Source organism: Phoxinus phoxinus, assembly GCF_949152265.1.
Source record: "Phoxinus phoxinus genome assembly, chromosome: 21".
Classification (NCBI taxonomy): Eukaryota; Metazoa; Chordata; class Actinopteri; order Cypriniformes; family Leuciscidae; genus Phoxinus; species Phoxinus phoxinus.
The window spans coordinates 27,554,876-27,579,493 of record NC_136896.1 but is presented as its reverse complement, the minus strand read 5'-3'; the positions used below and the strand labels follow the sequence as shown (position 1 = coordinate 27,579,493).

At 36.8% G+C, this 24,618-nt stretch overlaps 1 protein-coding gene across 2 annotated transcripts in view; it reads right to left on the bottom strand.

Moving 5' to 3' along the window:
- Positions 1–597: 597 nt before the first annotated feature.
- Positions 598–24,618, bottom strand: part of LOC306989182 (transient receptor potential cation channel subfamily M member 4-like) — a 74,572-nt gene continuing 50,551 nt past the window's right edge. Inside the window, exons 6-29 of one of the 2 annotated variants that reach the window (XR_013795595.1) lie at positions 23,769–23,937; positions 22,596–22,660; positions 22,281–22,514; positions 22,071–22,173; positions 21,795–21,916; positions 19,101–19,337; positions 17,856–17,957; positions 17,589–17,717; positions 16,484–16,613; positions 16,250–16,395; positions 16,043–16,155; positions 12,578–12,682; positions 12,437–12,486; positions 12,052–12,287; positions 10,913–11,028; positions 10,262–10,394; positions 9,362–9,536; positions 9,090–9,255; positions 8,807–8,988; positions 8,376–8,508; positions 7,622–7,694; positions 7,441–7,534; positions 2,176–3,458; positions 599–2,140 (exon numbers count right to left, since the gene is read on the bottom strand). Coding sequence is in view for 1 of the 2 variants with exons in the window: in XM_079594612.1 (XP_079450738.1) it covers positions 3,430–3,458; positions 7,441–7,534; positions 7,622–7,694; positions 8,376–8,508; positions 8,807–8,988; positions 9,090–9,255; positions 9,362–9,536; positions 10,262–10,394; positions 10,913–11,028; positions 12,052–12,287; positions 12,437–12,486; positions 12,578–12,682; positions 16,043–16,155; positions 16,250–16,395; positions 16,484–16,613; positions 17,589–17,717; positions 17,856–17,957; positions 19,101–19,337; positions 21,795–21,916; positions 22,071–22,173; positions 22,281–22,514; positions 22,596–22,660; positions 23,769–23,937 (3,042 nt within the window). In the remaining variant the exon portion in view is untranslated. Of the gene's footprint in view, positions 3,459–7,440; positions 7,535–7,621; positions 7,695–8,375; positions 8,509–8,806; positions 8,989–9,089; positions 9,256–9,361; positions 9,537–10,261; positions 10,395–10,912; positions 11,029–12,051; positions 12,288–12,436; positions 12,487–12,577; positions 12,683–16,042; positions 16,156–16,249; positions 16,396–16,483; positions 16,614–17,588; positions 17,718–17,855; positions 17,958–19,100; positions 19,338–21,794; positions 21,917–22,070; positions 22,174–22,280; positions 22,515–22,595; positions 22,661–23,768; positions 23,938–24,618 lie in introns of both variants that reach the window. The other variant, XM_079594612.1, reaches the window with a different exon arrangement.

The window sequence follows — 24,618 nt, the reverse complement described above, 5'->3', positions numbered from 1 at the left end:
CAGATATATTTAAACGGCATATTAGAGTGAAACCGCAATCCCATACTAACTATGCGCATATTAAAAACCCGACACAGTCAACACGTTTCCATATCGAAAAAAAATAATGTGGTTCAGCAAACAATATGTTCGGATAACGTCTTCCTCTGGCATTCCAAATAAATTAATACGAGTGGAGAAAATCTTTCTTCTACCACGCGGTTTTTCTGCAGATCCTCTTTAGCAACTATCGCAGCATGTCAAGAGCAAAATGGCTTAAGATTTTTTGGGTGTTAAATAAAGGCGCAATTATCATTAAATTGACTTCCACAAACCTTAGTAAATCATGTTGCAGAATATATTTGAATACTTAAATACATTTTGCGTCTGAAAGGTAAACATATTGGCATACGCAATATGCTCAGCCACAAAAATATTTTGTTTTAATATGCCAAAAGAGGGTTTTCACCGGGGCAAGCTGTTAGTAAATCTGGCCAAAAAGTACTTTAGCAGTAGGCTACATACTTAAAAGGGTCATGAAATGGAAAATCAAAATGTCCTTGATATTTAGGCAAAACATAAGAGGTTATTCTGAAGACAGATAATAGATCTCACAAGGTTAATCGTTTATTTTCCACCCTTCTGAAACCAGGATTTGACATCTGTCCATCAATCACAACATTATTTCTATTTGTGAAACTTATTAGCAATATCTGAGTGAAAATGGTTTTAAAGAAAGCATTTTTTTGCCTGCTCTTGTATCAGTTTTATAATATAGATATTTTTACACATTTGCATAAAAATAGTCTCTTATTGGCCTGAACCACAAAACAAGCCCTACAAATGAATAAAAGAACAACTCATATTATATACAGACACTTTAATAGTTTCTGGATGATTTGTAGATCACATTTAATAGATTACACTTTCAAGAAAACTTGTGTGGTCGTGTACAAGTCCAGAGAGTAGATTGGGATTATTTTAGCTTGTTTTAATTTGTTTTGGAGAGGTAAGGATTAGGGTAGAGAGAACATAGTGAAGGATCTTTGTTGCCCCTGAAATCCGAGAGGCAAACGTGGGACACAATCTATTTATCTCACCTGCTGAGGTTGCCAAAACATTACAATCCCTTAAATAGTTACACTTACAATCCTTTAAATAGTTAGATGTTATCAGAATGTATATTAAAATGTAGTCTAATCCAAAAACAACAGGCAAATACAATATCATAAAAAATAATGAAGAACTCTGAACTCTTTCCCCGCCATTGACTGGATTTTTCAGCTTTCTCATTTTCACTGTAATACAGTAGTAGGGGGCGCTATTATGCATCTTCTGAAAGAGTACTGAATCCCCTTATTAAAACACAGGTAAAGAAGAAGCAGAAACAAGCGATAGCATATGTAAGCAGATGCATATGAAAACGAATGCGATCATCAACATTAAACTGCATATAAATCAAAACTGTCTAATGTTCCCGAATGAAATGTCGACCCAGGACGAGCTGTAGGACTGTGAAGCTTTGATGGACTCGATCTGCTCCATCTGTTTTTTGATCATCGTCCTGCATCGTTTGCTCAAAATGTTGCTTTTTTAAATTAAACACCCAACATTCAAATGTTGATTAAAAAAAGAATGCACAAGGCGCTGTTCTTTCCTTTGAAATATTGCATGTTCAGATATTTATACAACAACATATTCTGGGGGCCATGAAACTTGTGAAAGTTATCAAAAATGCTGGCACTGGCTGGCAACTTTTTCTAAAACGCTGGCGAGGAAAGAGTTCATAAAATGACATCAAAAAAATGTACATACATAAATATCCACAAAAACAAAAATCAAAGAACATTTAAAATCCAAGAACATGGTTACAGCATGCAATAACATTTGAACGTATGAAAAAGTAAAAAATATATAGCTATATTTAAAATGTAAACATTCACTGCGTCGATCCGTTTCATGTTTGACTGTGAAAAACACTCAATTATAGATGCTTAATTTGTTTGTTTTGTCAACTAATACAGTGATACATTAAAAAAAAATATCGCTGAATTTTTTAAAGAATTATTTAAATAAATTGGGGCATTTTACAAAGTGATGATTTTTTGGGAAATGTATTTCCAGATCCTCCAATGATACGTTTTTTAAAAAGGTGACCAACCTTAGGGGACAAATCAGTTCATAGCTATTCCCCACCCACTCGAGGAAGCTCCTGTAAGGGGTTAAACCTAAGGGTTGCTTTAAAGGCCATCATGTTGTACAAGATAAAACGTTTCTGGATAAGACAAATAAGATCTATTCTATTAAACATTCTATTAACTGTCAAACTACTCATGTCATTTATAGACTGGAATGTCCTCAATGTAACATTTTATATTGGAAGAACAAAAAGACTTATTAGATCAATTGGCTGAACATAAATATGCCATCAGGAGGGGCAATGAGATATCCTATGGCAAGATATTTTAAATGAATGCATAACAGTAATAACCCTTCAATCCTGAGAATGTTGATTATGTGAACACAGTACTATTAGGAAAGGGAATAGAGAACTTAAACTGAATCAGAGGAAGACATTTTGGATTTAGAAGTTAAAGGAGAAGTTGATCACATGACAACTGATAACTAATCCGATGTCTTAATGAATGAAACTTTTTGTCGAGTTGCTCTCCCTGAGGAAGGCATTGGCCGAAACGCGTTGGCGAGTTTAGATTTTTTATATGTAGCCATCTGATTATAAAGCTTTTTAATTTTAAAGAGTGCAATGGTCATCCTAAAGTTTCCTTTGATGGTCTAGTAAAAACTCTAGACCATAGAGCACCTTGACTGGATGCTTCTCCTTTAGATGCGCTCTCTTCTATTGGACTTTATATACAAAATATCCTTTTGAACATTAGGCTTATTTGATGTACTTTAACATTATTTGCCAAGATTACATAATCAATAAATGTAAAGTGTTTTTAGTTTAAGTTGTATGCTTAAGTTCTAATATACTTGCTTTGTTCCCACTGAAGCTTTTAAGCCAGGTCGCTTTCTTTTAAATAATGTTATAGCTCTGTAAAATAAGACTCTATGAATACAATCACCTTGACCTTTAAAAAAAATAACTACATTTACCGACAATAAAACTATTATTTGATGAATCTATGAATGTAACATGATGACATAACTGACCTTTCAGTGGACAGAAAGTTCAAGGACATTCGGTGCCCTGTTCTCTTACTCCAGTCATTCCCACAAACACATGGAAAACGAGGACAGGTCATTTGGGAGTACTAACGTCGAAAGAGCAGGATGAACCATGAAAAGGCCAGGATGAACAATTTAAAAATGGAAACCAAAACAATGAGGGTAATTTTTTGACAAGTCATCACTCCTCCTTTAACTGGCTCTCTGTGGCTTCTTGCTGAATGTGTCCGTGAGAGGGAGAGACAGAAGAGAAGGCTCTTTTCATTTCTCAGGGGAGGCTGAAGCAGCAGCTGATGACAAAAAGATGAATGTGACAACATCAGTACATGTTGGAAATTAAAATGTCTTCTAATTGTCAGGCAATGGCAAACGCATCCACTAAAGCTGTGGTTCTCAACTGGTCTGATTGGACAATCGTTTTTTGACATCAACAACATCCTTCATTTTAAAAGCTGATAAATATATGTATAATGCTATCCTAACTATGCATGAGTAGTTACAATTAAATGTATTTTACACATTGCATAATTTCCAGACAGAAGTTTATAGCATTTTACCAGTATTGCTCCAAAATAAAAACTTTATTATTAGAAATGTTAAAGGCTTGAGAGTTTAAAATGTTTGAAAGTGATGAATTTAAGACATAAATATTAGTATTATAACTGTGTAAAATAAAAATGATGTTTTTTATTTTACAGTACAATTGTAATTTACAACAGTTATATATTTCATACATTTTTACAATTAGAGTTGACACTTAATACAAACATTTCAAATCGCAATATATAACAAAATATTACATAGTATTATAAAATATATTAGTATTACAACTGTAAAATAAAAATGTATATAACTTTCTTTTAATTTACAGTACAATTGTAACTTACAACAGTAATATATCTTTCACTTTTTATTATTAGAATTAAAACCAATAACAATAATAGTTTTTATATATATCATGTGACCATTAACCGATATCAGAGAACCGAAAACATGAGTATGTGTTGTTAAATGATTGAAATATTACCTTCAAATCTCTCTTGGGGTACTTAAAGTAAATTATTTTAAGAGTAAGTTGTTGGACTAACAAAAAAGTTTCGAAGCACTTTATTTTAATTACCATTTATTATATACAGTGGGGACAACAAGTATTTGATACACTGACGATTTTGCAGGTTTTCCTACTTAAAAAGCATGTAGAAGTCTATCATTTTTATCATAGGTAACAGTGATGTGCGGGTCAATGTGTAAACAACCCGCACCTGACCGACGTTTTCAACTAACCCGCCCTCAACTCGGACCGCAAAAAAAATGTAAAAAAGATTTTGTACCCGGCCGACCCGCTTCCTGACCCGCATTTTTTAAAAGTAGTAAATGCTCATCGTAGCGTTATTGGGCCATAGACATAGGAACTAGGGGTGCAGTTGCATTTTTCTGAATGCTGTATGATATAGCCTAGTGCAGTTTTTATTGGCCCGCGGCAAATTCTGAAAATATAATTGAATATGGCCCACACAAGAAGCTTGAGCTCAACTCTGTTGCACTTCTCAGTTTCAACACTAGATGGAGCCAGGCAGCCAGCCACAGAAACAGTGCTTCTCAACAGTTACCGCTAGAAAAACTTTTACCGCGAGTCACCAGAAATGGCAGCACCCAAGAAACGAAAAATAGCAAGTGAGTGTAGAAGATTTCAAACACGGTGGGAAAATGAATATTTTTTCAAAGAAATCAACGGAAAGTGTGTCTGTTTGATTTGCAATGAAGATGTTGCTGTGATGAAAGACTATAATGTCCGTCGGCACTATGAAACCAAACATCAGAGATACACATCGTACACCGGTGCCGAACGAACACAGAAAGTCAAGCAAATGGCAGCTAACATTAGTCTGACAGTTAGTTAGACAGTTAGTCTGCAAGCTCAACAACAGTTTTTTTTTCGTGCTAACAAAATACAGGAAAACGCCACAACAGCAAGCCATGAAGTCGCTAAACTTATTGCCCAGCACAGAAAACCGTTCTCAGACGATTTGGAAAGCTCGGCCGAACAGCTGATCATAGCTTCCTCATCATGTACTTCCTCCTCATCATGGAGAGCGAAGTTTGCACCGCTTTCTCCTTTTCACAAGCGCGTGCTTTCCCGTTGCGTCTGTCGTTGCTATGCAACCAGTTCTTTATTAATTTTAAATTTTAAAACCTAAACCCGGTTTGTTCCTGTTCCTTTTTATGTTGAGACCTTGAGTAACAAGCCAGGTTGTAAAAACGCAGTATTCATGTGTCAATATAGTGTGTGGCCCGGCCCTTTGTTTATTTTTCTGTATTTGGCCCTCACTAAAAAAAGTTTGGACACCCCTGGCCTAGTGTTATGTAATAAAGGCTTGATTTATTCATTTATTTCATTTAATTTTCTTAACAATTAAGATGCAACATGTGTTTATCCAGTCTAATCGAAGTGTGCGTCTCTCCCCCGACTTTCCCAACAAAAATCCTGCCCCCTTTTAGAAAATACATAAAACTGACATTACTGGGCTATATGCGTTTAAAAGTAGCCTATTAAAATGGTACAATGGGATTGCTCAGTTCAACGTGTTGGGAAATCGGGCATTTTCCCACGTCAGCATTTATTCAAAAGTTAATTACGCGCTCAACATTCAAAAGGTAAATAAGGATTTCCCACTGTCATCTCTGCCTGCAGACTGAGCTTGTGCGTCATCCTCGCAGCAGTTATTAAGCCAATAAAGTGTAGGCCTTTTTTGCATTTTTTTTGCAAAATTTGCTTTTTATTGCATGACATAAGTATTTGATCACCTACCAACCAGTAAGAATTCCGGCTCTCACAGACCTGTTAGTTTTTCTTTAAGAAGCCCTCCTGTTCTCCACTCATTACCTGTATTAACTGCATCTGTTTGAACTCGTTACCTGTATAAAAGACACCTGTCCACACACTCAATCAAACAGACTCCAACCTCTCCACAATGGCCAAGACCAGAGAGCTGTGTAAGGACATCAGGGATAAAATTGTAGACCCGCACAAGGCTGGGATGGGCTACAGGACAATAGGCAAGCAGCTTGGTGAGAAGGCAACAACTGTTGGCGCAATTATTAGAAAATGGAAGAAGTTCAAGATAATGGTCAATCTCCCTCGGTCTAGGGCACCATGCAAGATCTCACCTCGTGGGGCATCAATGATCATGAGGAAGGTGAGGGATCAGCACAGAACTACATGGCAGGACCTGGTCAATGACCTGAAGAGAGCTGGGACCAGAGTCTCAAAGAAAACCATTAGTAACACACTACGCTGTCATGGATTAAAATCCTGCAGCGCACGCAAGGTCCCCCTGCTCAAGCCAGCGCATGTCCAAGCCCGTCTGAAGTTTGCCAATGACCATCTGGATGATCCAGAGGAGGAATGGGAGAAGGTCATGTGGTCTGATGAGACAAAAATAGAGCTTTTTGGTCTAAACTCCACTTGCCGTGTTTGGAGGAAGAAGAAGGATGAGTACAACCCCAAGAACACCATCCCAACCGTGAAGCATGAAGGTGGAAACATCATTCTTTGGGGATGCTTTTCTGCAAAGGAGACAGGACGACTGCACCGTATTGAGGGGAGGATGGATGGGGCCATGTATCGCGAGATCGAAACACAAAGCCAGGGGAACTAAGGAGTGGCTCCGTAAGAAGCATCTCAAGGTCCTGGAGTGGCCTAGCCAGTCTCCAGACCTAAACCCAATAGAAAATCTTTGGAGGGAGCTGAAAGTCCGTATTGCCCAGCGACAGCCCCGAAACCTGAAGGATCTGGAGAAGGTCTGTATGGAGGAGCGGTCCAAAATCCCTGCTGCAGTGTGTGCAAACCTGGTCAAGAACTACAGGAAACGTATGATCTCTGTAATTGCAAACAAAGATTTCTGTACCAAATATTAAGTTATGCTTTTCTTAAGTATCAAATACTTATGTCATGCAATAAAATGCAAATTAATTACTTGAAAATCATACAATGTGATTTTCTGGATTTTTTTTTAGATTCCGTCTCTCACAGTTAGTACCTATGATACAAATTACAGACTTCTACATGCTTTGTAAGTGGGAAAACCTGTAAATTGGCAGTGTATCAAATACTTGTTCTCCTCACTGTGTATATATATATATATATATATATATATATATATATATAAACTATTTTTTTCATGCTCTCCTTGATGCTATTATTTTTAAATTGTGAACCACCAGTTGAGAAACACAGTTCAAATGTATGTACTGCGACACAAGCAAGTGTACCTTTACGTGTCGGGTGTGCTTTAGAGCCCTTCGCCGTACTGCTTTGAGACATAGCTTCCATAATCCACTGAAGAGAAGATGTACAGAACTCCATCTGCATATAGAGGAGTATTCCTCTTTGAACAACAGCTTCTACAGTCTATATACAGTGCAATACAGATATCACATCATGTGTCTTTACCTCTGATTCTAATGTTCGCAGTCTGCGGTCAATATCTCTGATCTCGCCAACATGTTTGAGGACACCATCCACCCTGAAACATGCACAGAACATTCCACATTTATCTGAGGTAAAAAGATTTACAATCACATCTGTCTCAATGGAAAAGTAGCAGCGACACGTTTTCTTCCATATTTCGACATACACCCGAATGAAACAGGATTATTAAAAAAATAAAAAAACATTTGTGGGTGAAATCCAGTCATTTTAATAGGAATACATGTGATCTGAAAATTCATGTGAGGGCAAAAAAGCTTCCAACACAGATTGAATTGCGGGGTGGACCAACAGAAAGCTGCTCGATTTGAAAGTGACTTCTGTGTGAACTGAGCTATCGCTTCACTACTAACAAAGAACAATGATTTGCAAAATTTCACTTACAGTGCTAAGTATAAGTGAACACACCCATGCTGAAGTTGACTAAAAAGAGGAATAAAAAAAAAATCATCTTTTGGAAGTTTTCCTCCAATTTTTTTAAATTAAGGCATTAAGATCAATTTCCAAAAGATGATTTTTTTTATTCCTCTTTTAGTCAACTTTAGCATGGGTGTGTTCACTTATGCCAAGCACTGTATGTGACTGCATCTTAAGATCTATAACATATTTTCTTGACATTTTCCACCCCCTCTTTATCCACTGTTAACGACTTGTGAGAAAGTTGTAAGAGTATGTCTATATAACAGTGAAATGTGATTTGTCATGCAGATTGACACACTTAGCACTCATGCGTTTCATCCTCTCAGAGTCAGTCCCTTTTTGTTTTTTGCTCTCGAAAGCCAGGAAGTTCTCCTTCTGCAAGGTCTCCCATTTCACCAGCTTGTTAGCCTCTCTACCCTTCAATTGGAGGGCTATTAAAAAGAGACAAATTCATAAAATATTTACATTAAATTTTAAATCTGCTTTTTGAACTATATCATTGGGTGTGTTCACACTAGGCATGTTTAGTTTGATTAAAAAGCACTTCCTGGCATTGTTTTGATGCAAAATATACATCACCAAAAAAAAAAAAAAAAAAACATTCTTAAAAATGACAATGTGAGCGAACCAGGACTAAATGTATCGTTTTCCATTTTGGTTAGGGACCAAAAGAACTGAACTACAAGTGTGAACACACCCTAACATGCCAAAAGGTGTACTATAATTTACCAAAATGCTGGATTTTGGTGGATTTCACTTTGCGGAGCTTTCTTTTGATAAAGAGGTTGATGTGGGATAGGATGATGAAGGGTGGAGCGAGATTTGGACGAGAATGATACTCCACTATTAGATTATAGCGCTGAAACTTCCAGTAAGTGTCACTGCGCTCCTGAACCTTAGAGAATGTATAGCTGCACAAACAGACACAAGGAGAAGAGAAATACATGGATGGATGGATGGATGATTTGATGGCTGCATGCACCAGATGGATGAATGAACAGAAAAAGAATACCTGAATGTGGCAATGAGCAGGTTGACAAGTAGGATGTTGGTGACCAGTAGGAAGATGACCAGCAAAATGACCACAAGCCAGTTGTGGCTGGTGTCTCTACATGGCTCTTTCCCTTCATCAATCAATGTGATATTATCTGTGCAGTCCCTATCCCAATACTTGCCAGCTTAACACACACAAATATACAATATATTCAGTGGATGCTAACAAAAACTTGCTAAATATTATTACCGGTAATTGTAAAGTGAAGTGTAAATCAGAAGTGAGCATACTGTCTATTTCTTCCACAGGAATCTGTCCAAATATATGCAAATATGGTCTGTACAATACTCGACGAAACGCTCTGGTAGGGCTTGGATCGTATGTATATAGTAGAGCTTGATTGGCCACTCCATACGCACTCAGCCACACCGCCAGAAAGAATAAGAAGAAGAACGCATCCTTTATCTGTGTTCAAAAACATTCAAACAAAATAGAGAGGAGTGATTTAGTGAATATAATGGTCTCCGGCATTTTTCAAGTAGCCTACTGATATATATATATATTTTTTTTTGCTTTATTTACTTTTTACATCTGGAATATGTTCGACACACAGTGAGATTTTAGCATCTAAAGAAGTCAATATCTAAAGAAGTCAATAAAGACATTTATAACACAGAATTAATGATCAATTAACCCATTTTCAACTCTATAGATAGAATCTGTGACATGATGTTGATCACCACAGAACATAATTTCAACTTGTCCCTCAATTCCTAATATCAAACAAAAATCATGGTAACACTTTATATTAAGGTACACATATTTACTATTAACTTTCATATTACTGACATGCATATTACTAGCACATTATTAAATATAAACTCAGTTAATGGTCTATTAGTTGTAGAATATGGTCATGCTGGATAAGGCATTAATATGTGCTTTATAAGTATGAATTAACAGCCAATATGCCAGTACATATGCATGCTAATAAGCAATGAGGTAATAGTGAATGTGTACCTTAATATTAAAGTGTTACCAAAAATGTTAACTAAGCTGTAAAGTTTTAAAAGTCTAAATCTTCCTTCTACCTCTTTAGACAGAACCAGTGTTCGTAATGAGGGAGGGTTCTAATTGAACGCTTAATTTTCACTAAAACTAGAACTACAACGTTTTTCTGTTTGTCTCACCATTTTGACAAGTATGATGATTTTGGGACCCAGCTGTCTGTGAACAGCGAAAATGTGAATGAGTCGGAGTGTGAAGATCATGTAGTCAATACACAGTATACCACGTCCCATGCTGTATGACGATTTGAACATCCTGAGACAGACACACAGGCACATATACAGGTGATTACAAAAACATGTAGTAGAATGAACACAGGTATGATGAATATTTAGTACATAACTGCTAAATTGACACCACAGCCTGCAATACTTGAAAGATTTTATCTATCATGTGTTTTTAAAATATAAAAAGGAAAAGTCTCTATAAAAAAATAGTGTAGTAAAATATACTGTGCGGTATATTATATACTGTATACTGGCTTCATATATTTGATAAAAAAAATTAATAATAATATTGTGAATATGATTTAAAATGTAAAATAACTTTTCTATTTTAATATATTTTAACATGCAATTTATTTCTGTGATCAAAGCTGAATTTTCAGCATCGTTACTCCAGTCTTCGGTGTTACATGATCCTTCAGAAATCATTCTAATATGCAAATTTGCTGCTCAAGAAACGTACCTGTATCTTATTTTTAGCAATGTTAAAAACTTTTTTGCTGCTTAATATTTTTTATGTAAACTTGCAGGACTGTCAAAGGCCATTACCTGCAGCACAGACCAGCAATGAAGAGGGAGATGGCAAGAACATCACACTTATTCCACACATCCTGAGCATACAGCATCAAACTCTGAGTAAATGTCTTACTGCCCACAATGAACGCCTGGGATTGAAAGACAGGAGAAAGTAGAATAAATGGATGGATTAATCATCACTCAACTGAAAAACTCTTTCTCATTTCTTTGTATCACTTGCAGTGTTGGGGAAAGTTACTTTTAAAAGTAATGTTATATTATAGAATATTATGCAATATTAGGTTACTCCCGAAAAAAGTTACTCATTGCGAGTTACTTAGTTTCTTGTGAAAAGTAATGCTTTTAATTATTACATTTATTTATTAAAAGGAATTATTTTTGCGTTACTTTTTCTCACCTGGGCTCGCTTGTTTGTTTTTAAATAACAACAAAAAAAAGTTTCTATTTTTGGCAAAAGTAAAGGTCCTTTCAAACCAGAAGTCAAATGAATAGCCTCAGGCTGAAGGAAATGCAAACTCAAGCCTGTACAGTAGAGGGTGCAGAAACAAACCTTTCAGATGTGCTGCCCATTCTGGATCACAGAAGAATAGGATTGCAAAAATATAAAGAAACACAAATGTGATATTTAACTAAAGTAATTTTTGCTGATTTGTATGGTGGAATTGGATCATCAAAGGTCAGTAGCAAATACATTGGTTAATAAAGTGAGATTAAATACATAGTATATAGTATATTTGTGTTATTTAACATTTAATTATTCCAGGTTTGCATAGTTTTCTGAGTTTGCATTTCCCCATTTTATTAATTTAGAATACTGCATGCGAGTATATCTGTAGTCTAGAACTACAACAACATGTACTATGAAACTCAAAAACTATAATATCACGTTTACACTGCGCACAAAAAGCCTCTGCACTCACCCAACATGTAGGCAAGAGAGCTGTCACTCAACAAATGGGAAAACAGAAGTAACGAATTATTTATTTGAAAAAAATTACTTTGTTGTAAATTTAAAAGTAACGCATTTTTTAATAGTTACTTGAAAGTAGTAATCTGATTACATAACTGGCATTAGTTGTAATGCGTTACCCCCAACACTGATCACTCGTAAGCTGATTTTCTACAAGTGAAGCACACGTGTCGCCACCAACCTCTCGAATCTCCTCACACACGATCGTGAAAACCCAGAAATACAGCACATACTCCGAAGGGGCAGGACCATAAGGGGGAGGTGGCTTGAAGTCGACCAATAGCACGTAGGCGTACAGAAACAGGAACAGGAAGTACATCAGAACGTTGCCGATAAATGAAGTGACAGGAGCGTACCAGTATTGCCTCCAGCGGGAAACCAGAAAGGGCAGCTTAGGTTTGCCGTGTGCAAGAGTACCTGTTACAGGAAGGAAGAAACAGGGAAAAGTAATAAGGGCAACAAATTTCGGTCAACCCGATTAAATAAAAAGCCAAAAAAAGATATTTAATGAACAAATCTGTGAAAATTGTTCATTAACCCATGGGTTTCAAACTGAACAGTCAAACCTTTTGTTGGTCGTCTGATCATATTAGGCTCCTCTTGCTCTGCTTCACTGCTAAATATCATAAGAAGAACACAGATGAAGGTATGTTGGTCTACAGAGATCTTATATTTATGCATGATGTATTAAATAAAAGCTAATTTACTGGTGTTTGATGTCATTGAAGGAGAAGACCGTTTCTGTGTAGTGACAGTCTGTTGCTGAGGGTGGAGGTACCATCACCGATTTGTCTTCTGCGCGATCCTCTTTCCTGTGAGAAATAAATAAATTGGTCATTCCTAATAAGCAATAGATTTCAAACGTTAAACTCACAGCTTGTAAAAATGGAAGTATTAGTTAACACATCACTGGGTGATGCTGCTTATTCATTAAGACATTTACCAGGTGTTACTTCATTTGTTTCTTTTTTTGTAATCAATGTATCAAACTAATTTTTTTCTTGGGAATGCTGTACAGTACGTGTCAAAAGTTTGGATATACTTTTATTTTTTTACATTTTTGGAAGAAGTCTCTTCTGCTCCAAGGCTCCATTTATTTAATCAAAAATACAGTAAAAGCAGTAATATATTTTAAAATATTAATACAAATTGAAAGAATGGTTTTTGAATTTTCAGCATCATTACTTCAGTGTCACATGATGCTTCAGAAATCATTCTGATATGCTGATTTGATGCTAGGGTACCAATTCTTATTATTATTATTGTTGAAAAAAGTTGTGCTTCTTGATTCTGATTTTAATTCTTTGATAGACCGTTAAATTAACAGCATTTATTTATTAAATGTATTAAAGCATTTATTAAACAGACATATTTTGTAACATTATAAATGTCTTCACTGTCACTTTTGAAATAAATGCAGCCTTGGTGGGTATAACAGACTTTAAAAACCTGTCTCTCTCCTACCATTCATTGCGAAAACACTTGAACGAGTTGCCTTCAACCAAGTAACATCCTTCCTCTCTCTGACCAACCAACTAGACGTAAACCAATCTGGCTTCAAGAAAGGGCATTCAACCGAGACTGCATTGCTGTCAGTCACAGAAGCCCTACGGATCGCAAAAGCTGCCTCCAAATCATCAGTCCTCATTTTCCTGGATCTGTCTGCTGCCTTCAACACCGTGAATCATCAGATCCTCCTGTCCACCCTCTCATCACTGGGCATCACAGGAACTCCTCTCCACTGGTTTGAGTCCTATCTCACAGGTAGGTCCTTCAGGGTCGCATGGAGTGGCGAGGTATCCAAAGAACATCAACTGACTACAGGGGTTCCTCAGGGTTCAGTTCTTGGACCGCTCCTCTTCTCCATTTACACCACATCACTGGGACCCATTATACAGGCACATGGCTTCTCTTACCATTGCTATGCTGATGACACCCAGCTCTACCTCTCATTTCCACCTGATGATCCCACAGTAGCTAAACGTATCTCAAGCTGTCTGGCGGACATCTCGGCGTGGATGAAGGAACATCACCTGCAGCTCAACCTGGCAAAGACTGAGCTTCTCGTCCTCCCTGCCAATCCATCCCTACAGCACGACTTCACTATCCAGCTAGATTCAACTTTAATCACCCCATCAAGGTCGGTCAGAAACCTTGGAGTAACATTTGATGAGCATCTGACCTTCACAGACCACATCACAAAGACAGCTCGATCATGCAGGTTTGCACTGCACAACATCAGGAAGATCAGGCCCTTCCTAACTGAGCATGCAACACAACTTCTCGCCCAGGCCTTGGTTATCTCTAGGCTTGATTACTGCAATGCTCTTCTGGCTGGTCTTCCATCATGTGCAATTAAACCTCTACAAATGATCCAGAATGCTGCAGCCCGTCTTGTCTTCAACGAGCCCAAAAGGGCCCACGTCACTCCTCTGTTCATCTCTCTGCACTGGCTACCACTCGCTGCTCGCATCAAGTTCAAGGCATTGACGCTCGCTTACAGATCGACCACAGGCTCAGCTCCCTCCTACTTTCACTCGCTCCTACGAGTCTACATCCCTACCAGAAGCCTGCGATCGGTCAATGAGCGACGGCTCGTGGTACCATCACAGAGAGCCACAAAATCACTCTCCAGAACATTCTCATTCACGGTTCCTTGCTGGTGGAATGATCTCCCTACCCTCGTCCGGAATGCAGAATCCCTGACCACATTCAAAAGACAACTGAAAACTCATCTCTTCCGTGAGCACTTGACATAAAAAAAATAAAAAAATTAAAAAAAAACCCCTCTCCTTTACCCTCCCTTGTTTTGGCTTGCTACTCTGAGCAATGCCAGAACTTTGTATTTTGAGCACTTCTTGCGTTATTTTTGCTTCTTCACGATGACTCGCTTGTTGTAGTCCTCAGTTGTAAGTCGCTTTGGATAAAGGCGTCTGCTAAATGACTAAATGTAAATGTAAAAAATATATATATTTTCAAACTTTTGACAGGTACTGTAATAAATCAATTTAAGCCTTGTTTACTGTTCGGGTCTTTTTTGACCCAGATGTGGGGTAAAAACCTCACAAATGTAATCTTTAGGTTTGTTCAAAATGCTTTCAGTTTCCCCACAACATTATTTTAATGGGACTGTATTTATGGAATGTCAAAATTCTTTTTATGTCAAATTTCTGCAAATATTAGCAATAAATTAGAATTTGTTTGTGATGATTTGTGGCATTAGTTGGTTTGTCTTTTACTCCATCCTGTCAAATAAAATGATCAACATTGGTATTAATAATGAAAAATACGTCTAAAGCATTTATTAATCTTGGTTAATGTTAATTTCAACATTTACTAACACATTAAAATCAAAAGTTTTATCAGTAAATAATATTTAACAGACCTGTTCTAACATCGACTAACAATGAGCAGTTGTATTTTTTATTAACTAACATTAACAATGATCATTATATTTGCTGAAATATTTATTATTTGTTAATGTTAGTTAAAGGTCCTGTTCTTACTTTAAAAAAATGTAATGTGTAATGTTGCTGTTAGAGCATAAATAATACCTGTAAAATTATAAAGCTCAAAGTTCAATGCCAAGCGAGATATTTTATTTAACAGAAGTCCCCTTTCAAAGCCTACAGCGAACGGCCAGTTTGGATTACTTCCTGCTTTAATACACAAAAAAAGGGGGCGGGGTCTTGTTGCGTTTGGAAGAGTTGCGTTTGTAGAGTGTTTGTTGCCATGTCGTCGAGGCGCTGTAATTTTCATCCCGGAGTCAAATCACCTTTGTTTGGCCATGTTAACAATAACACCGAGCCATGCATCTCCACGTAATGGTAAGAGGCGTGACCTTTCCGGGCAACGTGCACTAAGCTGCTGTCGAATCACAACACAGGAACCGCTGGCACAATCAGAACTCGTAACGTATTTCTTCATAGAACAAGGAAGTCATCAGCTCGTTTTTAGGACAGTGAAAACAGCGGTATACAGATAAGTAAATTTTGTGAAAAATACTGTGTTTTTTTACAATCGAAACATGAACATGTTATATTGCACACTGTAAACACAATCAAAGCTTCAAAAACACAGGAAAAACGGGACCTTTTATGCATTAACTAATGTTCACTAATGCGACCTTATTGTAAAGTGTTACCGGAAAGTTACATGGTTGATGTACTGACTTGAATTTGATGAGGTTGGTGTAGCAGAGAGGAGGAATGACCATGGCCAGTGCAAGTTTCCAGAGCTCAGTTCCTCTTTCCATCTCACCCCACCAGATCTGAGACAGCATCGACTAAAAAAAAGAGACTATTTAAGAAAAAAAAAAGAGACAAAACACTTATCAAAACCAAACAATGTTATTAATGCCTGTTTGCATGTCAAAAGACCTGTACTCCATCGTGGCTGAAGAAAATACGGGCGTCAGCAGCCATGGCCATCTTCAGACAGGTGGCGTCACCCCACATTCTAGACATGCGAATCAGTAGCTTATAGGAATCACTGGCTTTGGTTTGGTAGCACATGCTAAACACATCTGTCAAAAAATGCCACGGAAGAAAACAGGGTTTTATCTCTAGAACGTTTATAAGATGCCAAAAACTGAATATTTTCACGCATCATACCGTGAGCCATATTCTCAAACTTCTGGGCCAACTCCTTCATGGACAGCTTGGCCTCGGTCTCAATCCCCAGTTTAGACAGCTCCCTCAACAGTTTACATCCTCCCAGAGCCGTCAGTACCGACTCGCCACACTGCGAGAACAGCAGCACAGATCAGAGCGATGCTGTGCAGAACATTTACTTTTATACATTTCACTTTTGATAAATGGCTGACAAATAAGGTTTCCTCAATATTTTCTATTATTAAATACTGTAATTAAAACTAAAATTGGTCATTTTAAATGCTCAAAGTTTAGGAAAAAAAAAAAAAAAATTATATTTTATATATATATATATATATATATATATATATATATATATATATATATATATATATATATATATATATATATAAAATACATTTTCTATTGAGCTTTTCTCAATACACCGTTTCAAACTGCATTACAAAAAATCATGATGTTGATTCCACACAGTTGCATTTAGAAGATTAGAGCTAGCTGATAGTATAGTTAATCTAGAAACAATACAGTGATAACAATTTTGCACCAATCAATCAGTTACTTTTTGCTATATAGTGTATATTGCTGTATGTAAACAGATAATGTTGGACATACTTTTATATCCAACTTCATATAAAGAGCTAGGTGAAAACGGTTACATTTTATGATTAAATAAAATTCAAGCAGTTGAGATTTGCTATATAGTATAAATTGCTTCATGTGAGTTTACCGTATTTATGCAGGTAAAGTTAAAAATAAAAAAAGTTAAGAAATTTAGGTTTATTATATGATATATATCACTTTAAGTATACTGTATGTAGCAGAACAGTGCGATAATACAATTTGCATCCTGCGACAATATAAACAATCACACACCCGAGATGTGTGATACTCATTTTGAGGTTTGCTAAAGATTTTACTTTGGCAGTAAATACATTTGGTTGAATATTAACTTTAAGTGAGTTTTCATGTAATCTAAAAATAAAACAAAATAAATATCCAATATGACCAATAATGACAGAACATAAAATCTCTGAAATCGCTCCATAAATGATACATGGTGCAGCATCCCTAACAATATGACAGTAACTCATCAGAAACATGTTACCATTTCCCAGCAGAAGATGGCCATCTCACTGCGGTTCTGCAGCACTGCCCAGATGAAGAGACATAACCACGGGTGATCACACGGCTTCTTCCGATAGTCACACTCCCCCTGCAGGACCTGGCATGCTTTCTGAAGGGTGGTATTTAAAGACATTTTATTTTTGGGGACCGAGCAGAAATGGAAGAAGGGGGGGGGGGGGGGGGGGGGGGGGGGGGGGGGGATTCAGACTAGACATACAGTATTTAAATTCTAAGGTAAGTCTGGTACCTTAAAAGCTTTCCTTTTGGTAGAATTAGTGTCCACCTTCAGTACAGAGTTGTAGATGGGCTGGCATACCTCCCCTAACAGATGCTCCAGCAGTTGGGACACCTGGGATGAGAAATCGGTGAAATTTAAAACAGCGCAGATTCATAGTTTTCAGTCACATGACTAGCTGGCAAAACATCTATTTTTTATTTTACCTTTATTTAACCAGATGATCTCATTGAGATTTAAAACCTGGCCAAAATGGCAGCATACTAACAACGCATAGTTATAAATATGATCACCAAGCATATACAACAACATTTAAACAAGATCCTCAAGATACATACACAAACTACATCAACATCAGACTACCCAAAAATAAAATTCACGCCTACCATAGGTATAAAGTGATTTAGGTATTTTAAAAACTGTGACAATTTATGGCATCTATTTCTAACACTTTCATACGATGTTTAAATTCACCAAATGAGATCAGAGTTCGCAATTGCAGATCAGTCTGTAATGTGTTCCAGGTGTCTGGAATGTCTCCTTACTGACAATGAGGGCCAGTTTGTCATTTTGTACAAGGTACAATGATGTACTGATGCCTTACATCCAGTCACAAATCTTAATGCATTATGGTAGACAGTATCCAACAGAGACAAACATCGATCAGGCGCATTTCTATAAAGCAGAATCAGATCACCATAATCGAGTGCAGTGAGAAAGGTGGTAGCAACCAATCTCCTCCTGGTTTTCCAATCTCCTCCTGGTTTTGAAAAACAGGCTTTATTTCTAAAATAAAATCCTATTTTTAATTTGAGCTTTTGTACCAGTTTATCAATGTGCAACTTAAAAGAAAGCTGATCGTCGATTAATCTAAAGAACTGCAGCACAGGCCTGTCAATTTTGCAACAGTTTTGATCAACAAATATTTACCTCTCAAAAGAAGAAAAACAAATATATGTGAACAAACTGCAAGTTTTGGGCACTTATGATCCATATACAATCATCACAGTATTTCATTAAAAAACAGTGAGACATTCTACAATGCTTAACGTAAAAATACTTAGTGATTTTAAAAGATCAGATTCAGTATACATCTTATTGATGATGCATTCTTCAAGCAAGCAGATAAGCCCAGATTATGAACAACACAATAAGTTTAATGTTATGAGTTTACTTTATAATAGTTTTCAAAGGGAAATAGAGGGCTAACACATTAATTAATCTGCCGATTTTTGTTCGCTAATTTTCAGATCTCACCTCATAAATGCTAATGCGGTACTTCATTTCGTTTCTGGACTCGTTCCTGCGCTCCTTCAGGATATGCTGCAGCAGTTTGCCGACCTGGCTGGTGTCAGGGATGGAGTTGTAAAGATCTTCCAGTTTTTCGTAAGTCAGGTAGCTCAAAATGTTCAGACCATGATCAATGAAGAGACGCACAAACTGGGGTTTATTGTTCATCAGCGCGTCAGTCATGGAATCTTTCAGATCATCGTACTGCATGTGCCAGGAAAGAAATACCAGGTTATCACCACATACCAGAAAAACTGCTCACCAAGGCTGCATTTATTTGATCAAAAATACAGTAAAAACAGTAATATTGTGAAATATTATTAACTATTTAAGGTGAGACACTACAGGTGAATAGGGTACATTTTAGCAGATATCACCATGAAACGTTCCCAGTTGATTACCTACATTAAAGGTGCATAGCACAAGATTCTGAGTTTTTGCAGAACTATGCCACCTCTGGCGGCAAGCGAAACTGCAGCCAGAGATGTGCACGCTCATGGACCACACGCACACGCACGCTTGCACGAGCACGAGCTGTTCATAACCAAAGGAGCATCAGCGCAGATCTTTTGTTTACAATCATAATGTCTTCAGAGGTAATAAAGTTATAAATCTGCAAGTCATTTTAAATATGTGAAAGGAAAGGCAATTGAGTAAATTACACACTTATGTGTGAGGGAAAAACGGGGGTAGTAGAAAACTTCGTTTTTTATTTCCATCTATCTCCATGTTGAACTGTGTTATGCGTTTACTGTATCCACTTATGATTGTATTATTATGGAAACACGTTCATGAACAATATAAGTTGTTACTTTGTAAAAGCTCAAAGCTACACAGTCGGTCAAAAAAGTACACTCAATTGTCTCAAGGTAATAAACAATTAAATGGCACTATGACGTTACCATAAAAGCCAAACAGGCTAATCCGCCGAAGATTTGGGGGGGTTTAGCCTGTTTTATTGATCTGCTAAGTAGCATATTCCAATAGCAATACATCCTAATTAATTATCCTAAATTATCTAACTTATATATCAGCATTTTATATCACACTCAAGATATTTGAACTGTTTTAATCGAATAGCAAATCATTAAACTACATGTAGTGCAGATTTATTTAACGGAGCATCCCGTTTGAGCCCTAGAGCAGACCGGAGATGTCTCCATTTGTTGAAAGCCTTCCCTATGTTTACTCTCGTCTTATTCCGACGCCTGTCTGAGTCCAATTTGGCCCTTTTGGTTGCACTAGAGTAGACAAAAGTTTTCTTTTTTTTTAATCTTACGTGGAGTTTGCGTTGGTGTTTGAAATGAACTACAAGCAGGTCTCTTACAATCCATCTTCTACGGAGAATGCCGGCGAATACACAAACCTGCCAGACATAGCTATGTGAGCGTGCCGTGAACGCGCATGACGTCACGCCCAGTCTAAAATTCCGGCCCGAATCCTTCTTATTTATTTTACTTTACAGGATTATAGAGACAATCTCAGTGATCAGAGAAGGGCTCATTTAGCCCATCAGGCAATTGTTTAAGCATGTATGGGTTAGAAAAACGGGTATTTTTAACATCAAAAGTTGCTTAATGCCACTTTAAGATGAGAAAAAAAATGTATTACTAGTTTTCTGTAATTTAATGTTTAAATATGTAAATTAGGCAATATCTAAGTAAATATGCGCTAATTTGCATACATTTAAAAAAACGAAATCTGAGTATTGGATAAAGCCAGGTTCAAAATTATTTTTTCATTGTGTTCACATATTAGATGGGGAAAAAAATACAGAGGGATTTATGGATATCTACTTTTGTTATCCTGTAAATCAGAATATACTGTCAATAGCCTTAATCGCCATGTTTTTTGGAATAAAGTGTGATATAAATCAGGCTATGAATAATACATTTACAAATCCCTCAGTAAATGTCTTTATAATATAACTAGGTATAAGACTGGAAAGTTTGGTGTACATAGGTGCTACTGAAGTGGAGATTTCAGACTTGGAGTATGAGAGAAAAGTCATTTTGAGAAAACGGGCTTTAAAAATTTAGCATCAGCCAATGAGATTCAGCCCTTTTACTTTCTCGATTGGTTGCTGATAAAAAGGAAATGACCATATTTGGATCTGACAGCATTGTAGAGAGATTTCTAACAGTGTATGTGATGACGGGGTGCAGACAGCGATCGCGGAGCAGCGGGATGATTTATAACAGCAACTTTTGTTGAATTTATGAGAAATCTACAGACGCAAACAGACAAAGTGTAGTAAAATAAAGACCTAAATGTGTATTTCAGACTTTTTTCACCACAAGTCTGAAAGTAGACATGTTATTAAAGACAAATATCCCAAAATCTCAAAATTGACCAGTGAGAAAAAGTGTTTTTGCCTGCCATGTCTCGCCTTAAAGGGGTCCTATTATGCTTTTTCACTTTAACTTTAGCACTATTGTTCAAACTTTTGAATTTGAACAATAGTGTATATAAACATTTTATCCCACCTTTAGATATTTTAATTTTGCCACTTTATCCAAAGTGACCAATATCAAGGTATACATGTAATCAGTTCAAGCATTCTAGTCTTTTCTAGTGCCCTGTTGTACGGTTTAAAGTGCAGGAACACTCAACAACAAACCCTAGTTTAAAAGCTAATTTATATTTCCCACAATCCTCTACCTTCCAGTCGATGTTTCCATTGAAGAGTTCACTCTTGGCAATGTCCACTCTGTTCCACGTTACAGCAAGCCTCAACTCATCAGTATAGGGATTAGAATTGTCCATAACATTTTTTTTACTCGCTAACACACACACACACACACACACACACACCACACACAGAGAGAGCGCAAAATTATATACAGAAAAAGATTTAATAAATAGGTCCACTGCAGACTGAAGGGGTTACAAGTTGAAGAGATGTTCAAACACTGTAATAAACAGTTTAAAGTTTACCTTGAACAAGGACTTTAAGCATCACAGTGTCAAAATCATCCGCTCCTTCCTGTTCCGCGTTATAAATGCAGATGAGGTCTTTGTTTTGGTAGATGCTTAAAACCTTTCAGGTACCAGCCAAGCAACAAGAAGAAGAAAAAACAGCACTAAAAAACAATTCAGTTTTAGTATTTGGATGTTATATGATCGAGTAAAGAGTGTAACATTTACCCTGTCAACATGTTTGTCCATCTCCTGCTCTGAAGGAAAGTATATCTTCACTTTCTCCGCCAATCGTTCTCTAAGCTCCATGCTGGGAGTCCCGTCCTCCTTCTCTGCTCCTCCAGTTGAGGGCATCGGAGCAGATTGCACGTTCTCCACGATGTCACACACAAGATTGGCAAGCCCCCCCGAACCAGCCAGGACCAACCAGGGCGTGGAATTCTTCAGAGAGATATCTATTGCCTGAAATGAAGAAACATTGTAAGAGAATTGAGAGATAGGACTGAGGACGTTTTGCATGTAATTAAACTGGAATCTGCTCACCTCCAGCATGGAAGCTTCTCCAGATATCAGCATATTCAGAACTGGAATGTCAATACTTGCACTGCCTGCACATGAGATTGCGTTTTTTTAGCAATTGCATTTAAGTACATATTCCTCGATGCTTTTATTAAACAGATCTTAACCTTAAAATATATAACGCACACACATACATAGGGCTGGGCGATACGGCCAAAAATATTATCACAATTTTTTTTTCCATATTATACGATATTGATATATCATGGTATTTATCACAATATTAATTTGCCATTAATGGGGTAGGAAATGCTTTACAAATATTTGTTAGACCTTGAAAATGAATGTAAAAATGTAAACTTGTTAGTTCACAATTAAACTTCACAGAGTGGCTACCTTTTAATTTAGGCCCCCGTGAATTTAATTTAATTTTCCCCTAAATTCTTTTAAGGTTCTGTGTTTTATGATTTAATACAAATTTAAATAAACTTAACCAATTTAATGAAGTTTTAAAATGTAATCGAATGAAAAAAATAAATTTACAACAAAACGTTGCATTTGTATTTTTTTTTTGTCAAATAAGACGCTGTAAAACAAAACTGTATACATTTAAAACATGGATGAAAAAAAAAGTCTTATTCCTTTAAGATATTCTATGAACCCTCTACATTGATATTCCTTAGAAATATTATTTATATTACTTTGAGAAGTACGTTTTAGTATACAGTAGTGATATATATGTGTCAAAATTTCTTGAAGTTAAACCAAACTTTTATTTTTGACGGTTTGTTGTGAAGATCTTTTAGTTTCAGTGAAATTAGCAACATTCACTGACTGGCTGTTGTCGCGTTTATTTCCACTTTGCGATTAATCCATACCGAGTAAAAATGTCCACAGATTATCGTTATCGACGTACATTTTATTGTGATTATCGCGCCTAATACACACACAGAGATTATCATTAATATTTCAGTTCTCTGAATCACTGAACTCTTACTAATATCATACTTTGTCAAAATTAACCTTCACATGACCTTCTACGAAAACTTTCTGAATGGTTCGCCTAGTAGCCTTTTAAACTAAAAGTTGGGTCTTCTCTTGTAATACACCCAAAATAGCCATTAAGTATCTCATGAACATCAAGTTTAATGCTGTAAAGCACGTAAAATGCTCTAAAAGCAGCATTTTATTTTGTACCTGTGCGCTGATGTGAAATGTAATCCTCTAGACGGGCTCTGAAGGCGACCTCACCACCATTACGCCCTATGGTCCCATCATCCACCAGAAGGAAAGCCTTGTAATTATTATCCAGATAGCAAGAGTCTCGTGCTCCGTTTCTGACAAAATACTTTGCGGGGAAACTTCCCTAAGAGAAAGAATGAGACACTGTTGTTCTGAAAGACCATATGCAAATGCAGTGTGGAATGGCAGTTTATCTTCAAATTGCATACACTATACTGCTAATGCAGTACATAGCATATGGACATATTGGTACCCCTAGAAATTTTTATGTATAAAATAGCTCTGAAGAATATATCATATTTACCGTATTTTCCGGACTATAAATCACACTTTTTTTCATTGTTTGACTAGTCCTGCGACTTATAGTCAGGTGCGACATATATATACAAATGTATTCATACTGACTGAGATGAACCAAGAGAAAACATTACGGTTTACAGCCGTGAGAGGGCGTTCTAGTTGGCGGAGATGTTCAGAAGCGACACAGAGGAAGAATTCAATGGATTCAGTGATGTGTGGAATGAGATCGGGAGCTTGGTGAACTTGCTTACCGGTAACTTGCTTGTTGGACTCGCTGGCTTTTGTTAATTTAGCCTATTCAGCCTCCCAGGTATATGCTCTTTATGCTATTGTGTAGCTGAATAACTGTTAATGTGTTACTTTAACATGCCAGACACCTTCAGCCTGTTGTTCTGTGTGCTATTGTGTAGTTCAATAACTTGCCTTTCTAGATTAAATGTCTGTTCTTGGTCTTGGATTTTGTGAATTAAATTTCTAAATAAATGCGACTTATAATCCAGTGCGA